Source organism: Cupressus sempervirens, chromosome 3, assembly GCF_028749045.1.
Source record: "Cupressus sempervirens isolate cs-2001-9-10 chromosome 3, ASM2874904v1, whole genome shotgun sequence".
Lineage (NCBI taxonomy): Eukaryota > Viridiplantae > Streptophyta > Pinopsida > Cupressales > Cupressaceae > Cupressus > Cupressus sempervirens.
In genome coordinates, this window is record NC_143120.1 from 573,096,390 (window position 1) to 573,102,931 (window position 6,542).

At 33.2% G+C, this 6,542-nt stretch overlaps 1 protein-coding gene across 12 annotated transcripts in view; it reads right to left on the bottom strand.

Moving 5' to 3' along the window:
• The window catches only part of LOC149567719 (ubinuclein-1-like), a 153,786-nt gene extending 153,089 nt beyond the window's left edge, over positions 1 to 697 (bottom strand). For 4 of the 12 annotated variants that reach the window (XM_089820987.1, XM_089820983.1, XM_089820980.1 and 1 more), the window contains exon 1: positions 242 to 697. In XM_089820987.1, the coding sequence (XP_089677113.1) occupies positions 242 to 391 (150 nt within the window). In that variant the 5' untranslated portion in view covers positions 392 to 697. The remainder of the gene's footprint in view (positions 1 to 241) is intronic. The other 8 variants (XR_016362472.1, XM_089820978.1, XM_089820977.1 and 5 more) reach the window with 4 other exon arrangements.
• Between the last annotated feature and the right edge of the window lie 5,845 nt (positions 698 to 6,542).

The following is a 6,542-nucleotide window of genomic DNA, read 5'->3' on the forward strand; positions in this document are numbered from 1 at the left end:
AAAAAACCTGTACGGGGGGGAGATGGATATGAAGTCCGAGCTCTCTGGGACTGAATCTGAAACTTTCACGTTTGAGCAACTTTAGAAGTTGCCTTCAAATCACAATTAGAATCCACTTAGAAGTAATAATGTGTTAAATACAATTTGTATAAAATGGACATAGCAAAATGGAATATACAGGAGCGTGGAAATTGATTAAAAATGGAAAAAAGGCCAAGCAAAGGCGGTAATGTGGATGTGCCTGAGCCTGAGTCTGAGCTTGAGGTTTCTCAACAGTAGAAGTAGCGACACTCTTGTTCAGCAACTTCTTCCACGAAATTACATTCGTTTCACCTGGTCTCAATTCGACAGAAAACCGCTGCCGGAAAATCCCTCTCCTGTCTTTCTCCATTTGTGAAGCCCGAAATCCTCTGCCTTCCACCCTCGCCCTTCGCTAAGATAACAAATTTTCATTCGCTCTGCGGCGCGCACTCAAACATCTTTTCTTTGTATTCCCTTCCCGTCGACTAAATTCATTCGCTCAGCTCCTTAAGAACGAGACTCCACGAGGTACAATCTCCATTTGCTCACAACAGAGAGCAATGGCTTAATTGTTTAAGGTACCCGTGTTTAGCAGAAAAATTTGCGCGCCTTCAAGCTTTCTACATTCGCCATCAACTCGTTTTGATTGACAGCTGTCCCTTAATGCAATAATCCATAATTGAAGTGATTTGTGTATAAAAGTTGGTAACTAATTGCAGTCGCGCGCGCTTTTTGGAGTTCTAGGGTGTCCTCATGGGTTCATTGCTTTTAAATTAGTGCATATATTTGAACTAAGTTTATGTTGGTACTATGGGTAATATATCAAAGTTCTAAAGTAATTATTAAAATACAAAAGTAAGGGTAGAGCAATATTTAGTGTTTTGAAAATATTATTTTGTTTTGATAACATTATGCAAGGTGTATCAGATATATAACCTAAGATCTAAATTCTAAATTTACACAAATACAAACGAAATCTAAAATCTATGTATAAAATCAAATGATAAACAACAATACCATGGTAATGACCTTAAAAAATTATGTCGTTACTTGACAGTTGCTTCAATACCTTGATAAAGATTTGCTTTCTTCAAATCTTGTTGTATATCCTTGATCTCACCATGATAAATGAAGGTTTGATGCTTGATGATGGGTGATGGGTGATAGCTCTTGACACTCATAATAGATCCTTGATACTTAAAGATAGCATGAGTACTCTGAAGTACTAGATGTGAACTTGACAATAATGCTAGCTAGGGAGAAATGGAGGAGTTAATAATAGTGATATACCCCAATAATCAAGTAGGAAAAGGATTCGCAATAGATGTGTAAATGCAAGTAGGTGGAACTATATGCAATTTAGTCCACTAATCAAATGCAAAGTAAAACATACAAATGGATAATGAAATGCATAGGAAATTGCAAGATGGGAAGGATATCATAAGATAAGAGGGAAAGCTATGAAGATATGCAAGACGAAAACAACATGATGGATAATACAAAATGCCATGAATGATATATAGCATAAGATATGTTAAATGTGCCTTATGTTATTTGTTACATGCTTTATATCAACATCAAGCATCTCCAAGAAAACAAGACATAGAAAACAAGGATGAAGATCCAGAAAAAAAATTAAATATAAAATGGTAAAACAAACATCATGAGTTATTTCTCATTCCCTGCCATGATATCAAGATCTAGACTTCTTTGAGATGCCTAATTCCTTACTTTTAGTCATGATATCAAGATCAAGGCTTCCATGAACTTCAATGGAATAGGTGAAAAGCAAAGGTAAAAAGATAAATCAACGATCAAATATTTATTAAGATCAAAAGATCAAATCTCAATATAAAATGAGAAGTTCATAAGCAAAAAAAAAAAAGGATAAATCGGCAAGCGAAAATATCAAATGAAAAAATGGAAACATAAAGTACTAGTAGAGAAATATTTCACATCATTTGATAAAATGGAACATATAATAGGTATCAAATTCATATGTATAAATGTGGTTGTTTATTACAATATAGTCATAATAGTCATTGTCCCTATAGTCTTTAAATTGTGGCAATATGTATAGTAAAATACAAAGTAACAAGAATCTGAATCGGATTGAAATCGGCAAGGCCGAATCAAATCGTGAATCGGCCATGAATCGGAATCGAATCGGCCATGAATCGGAATCGAATCGGCCATGAATCGGAAAATTAAAAAAACCCTTGAAATTTAGTGAGTAACTTATTTCATAAACCCTTTATCGCTGATCCGATTCACCGATTCACAAAAAATCGTTGGCTTGAATCAAATCGCCGAATCGCGTGAATCGCATGAATCGCCGTGATTCTTGGAACTATGGTAAAATATAAGTAATCATGCATCAAAATAAACATCTATATGTTGTTATATTTCTTTTTGTCAAATATATTTGGCATAGCTTTGATGTAAGAACTACATACAAAGTAATCCATTTGTTCTAGTACTAAGGGATTTACACTCACTCTCTCTCTTAAAAAATATTTACATGTATTGTATATAAAAGAAAGAATGAGTAAATATTTACATGTATTGTATTGAACATACCGTCAATGAAGCATGCAATGTTTGAATGAGTAAATAGTGGATTTGTATTATATACAACACATTTTGAACATACTATTTACAATGGGAAGACATATTTACCATTGTCATTGCTAAGATGCCACATAAACGCTAAGGATGCTTGTTCTTGTCATTGCATGTATTTATTTATTTATTTTCAACCAATAAATTATTTTCCACAATGAGTCATGCTTCTTCAATTTTAGTGATAGTTGTTTTCTATCTTTCATCACTGTTGAACATTTCATTTCTACAAGTTAGCATTAAGAGAAATCATGTTTTTAACACATCTCTTTTCGCCTATGTACTGATTTTTTTTGCGTCCTCCTCAAATTGAAGATTGTAGAGATTTTCTATATACATGTTTATGAGTTGTGATGGAACCTCGTTGAATGCAATTGCCCAAACTATTTATGTGTGATCTTATAAATTTGTTTGAAGTATGTACCTATAGTTTTAATTGGTTGTTATTAAATTGCACTTTGAGCAGTACCACTATCCATAATCATTCTTTATTAATCTCCTCTTACATTGTTTTCCACCTAACTACACTAGGCAAGTTGGATAGAAAAATGGTTTAGATTTTATACATTGTATTATTACTTTTGTTATACATTAGATGAGTTGAATTGTATTGTTGATCTCTTCGTATATCATAATAATTGACAACCTTTTTGATAAGTGAACGGGGGGTCGAAAGGGGGTATAAGATGCAACTTTTTTCCTAAAATTAGTAAACTTTGAAATTCAATGAAAATTTAAAGATATCTATACTCAAAACTTTCAAATGCAATAAGAACAAAAGTTGTAGTACTTTGAATCTAGTTTCTAAATTGCTAATTTGTTTTGAAAATGGTGAAGATTATGGCCTTGAAAGAGCAGGAGGACAAAATGGTCATATTCTTTTGTGAAAAAGTATAACATAGTGTTTGGTATGCTTCCCCTAAAATGTTAACTCTTTTTTCATCCACTCTCCAGTGAGACGTTATCTAACATCACATAGTTTATCCTAGATTTTTTTGCTAATTTTTTTAATGAATGTATAACATTTTATGAATTTTCAAAGTGGACACATCCTAAAAGCATTAAATTTGTGAGTGCTCCCTCGAGAAATAAATTTAAAAAAATCAAAAAAAAAATCTTAAGTGTGTATAATGGAGTCTAGCTTCTAAAAAAGCAACTTGTTTCAAAATTTGATAAACAAGCCAAAATCTAAGCCCAAAATACTACATGTTTTTTGACAAAAATTGGATATACATACAAAAGAAATTAGAGATAAAAAGAACTTAGCATAATCAAAATTCAAAATAAATTATATGGTTAGATAGCTAATAGAAAGATCTAGAACATCATTTTGTCATATTTTGTTTTTGTTAAACCACGTACAAACCTGATAGCGAGCACAGACGCAAAAAAATGAGATTTGATTTATGTTTGCTAGAAAATACTTCTTAGGCACATTTGAATCCTACAAATCTTTTGGCTGATTGCCCAAGGAAAATCCAAGCCAAGTAGGCTTGGTGAATCTCAATGTAGTTAAAAGTGCACATACTTAATAATGCATACACCCTAAGCATATGCATCAAGATGGTGTGCAAAAAAATGGACACCATGAAAAATGTCAAAAGTACACATAACGTGATCACATTATGTGTACTTTACATCAAATTTCAAAATGGGGCTTGGGTCGTTAACGATCTAACAAAATAATGTATTAAATTTTTTGAACTTAGTCATATCGCGATCACATTTTAAACATGATTATGTTATGCTTAATATGTTTAAAATTTGATCGTACTATGAAGAACTAGAAGAATTGCATCTAGTTTTCCATAACTCCATCAGGTTATGAAGAATGAGAAGCAATGAGAGAGATTGAGAGTGAGATATAGAGAGAGAGAGGGGTGAAGGAGATGCAAGGGAGGAGTGAGAGATAAAGGGGGATGGGGGGGGGGGGGGGGGGGGGGGGGGATGATAGAGTTCACATTGCTTTATGAATAACTCTATAGCACTTGTCACTTCTCTATCTAAAGATTTAATTTTTGAGTCCATGTGCATTGAAGACCTTATATCACTACTTGAGCTACTAGTAGATGGTGAGTATTCATCATCATCATCATTTGACATAGGCTCACATGCATATCTTACTTCTTTTCTTTTTAGTTTTCCTCTTCCTATCTCTTCAGGTCATGTTATCTATAACTTTTGTCATGGGTCCAAGAAGCTCTTCCAACTTTTTTCACTAACCAAGTGGGCTCTACCTCTTAATCATGAATAATTTTTTAATAGTTCCATTCTTAATAGAATTCATAACCAATTCTCCATAGCAATTTTTTTTCTTTCATCTCTATAATATTTTCTCCTCAACTGAATATTTTGTAATCAATACATATGTATAGTCACTATTTTCTCTTGGCCAATCCTTTAAGCTTGCGATTGAGCCTATAGATGGACAAAAGGGTTGAAATCTAGATTAGGTGGAAAAATAGTATTATATCTATCAAGTGTTCTCTAAGGGGTTGTAAGACCCCTTAAGGCACACTTGATGGTTGTAATGTGTCCCAAGGGGTCATATGGAGTCATGAGTGGTTAGCTAATGTCCCTTTCGAGAAGTTTTAGGACCATTATGGCATCTTTTGACATATTATAGCCATCAAATGTGCTCTAAGAGGTCTTACAACCCCTTACAGAATACTTGATGGATCTAATATTATTCTTCCACCAAATCTCAATTTCAACCCTTTTGTGGATCTGTAGGCTCAATCGCATGTCTAAAGGATTGGCCAAGAGAAAACTATAATTATATATCAGTTGATTACAAAATTTTCAGTTGAGGATAAAATATTGTAGAGATCAAGAAGAAAATTGGCTATGGACAATATGGTTATGAATTTTGTTAAGAATGAAACTATTAATGAACTACTAAGGATTAAGAGACAAATCCCACCTGGTTAATGGGAAAGAGTGGGAAGAGTTTCTTGGACCCATGACAAAGGTTACAAATAAGAACCTAAAGAGCTAAGAAGTGGAAAGCAACAAATGAAAGAAGTAAGAAATGCATGTGAGCCTATGTCAGATGAAAATGATTGTGAGGAATACTCACCATCTCGTAATAGCTTAAGTAGTGACAGAAGGTCTCTAGTGCACATGTACTTAGAAAAAAAAATTTAAGGGATCTTAAGGGGTCCTAATGTCCCTTTTGACATACTAAGACCCCTTGTGACCCCTTTTGATAAATAAGAGCCAACAAGTCTCTAGAAGCACTTATATTTGTCAATGGAGGAGATACACCTATTGGATTTGTAATAATCTTAGATATCTCACCTCAATTGATGTCAATAGTTCTGAATCTTTCTCCCAACTAGATCTCCTTGTCCTTTTATAGTACCTACATGAAAACATAAATCTAAAGTTTAGTGATAAGCTCTATGGATACCTTAGAAAAGAAGGTGCATTGAAACACAACTTAACATGATCTTATAAAATGATATAGGAGGGATGACAACATATAAAGCATTCCAAATGTCAAAAACCATATCAAACCCAACTTGATTCAAAAATGTTTTTTGTATCAGCTTGATACATTAGTCCATCTCTACTAGATTGTTCTTGTTCTTTCTCTTGCCTCTCTGAAGACTTTTGCGAATCAGGATCCAATGGTTGTAGAAAAGCTTCATGAGAAATCCAAAAGAAATATTATTTCACATTAAAAACAATAAGAAAACTGGCACTAATGACAAAACTACATACCCCATTAACATGTAGCAAAGTTATAAACTACATACTTAAACTGAAATACTTATACATACATTTGTTATAATGGAAATAAGATCATGTATACAAGTGACAAAATGATTGCAACATATGAAATTAAGTTTACCACATAGGATCATGATGGTTGCATTTCACTACCCTCCAAATTT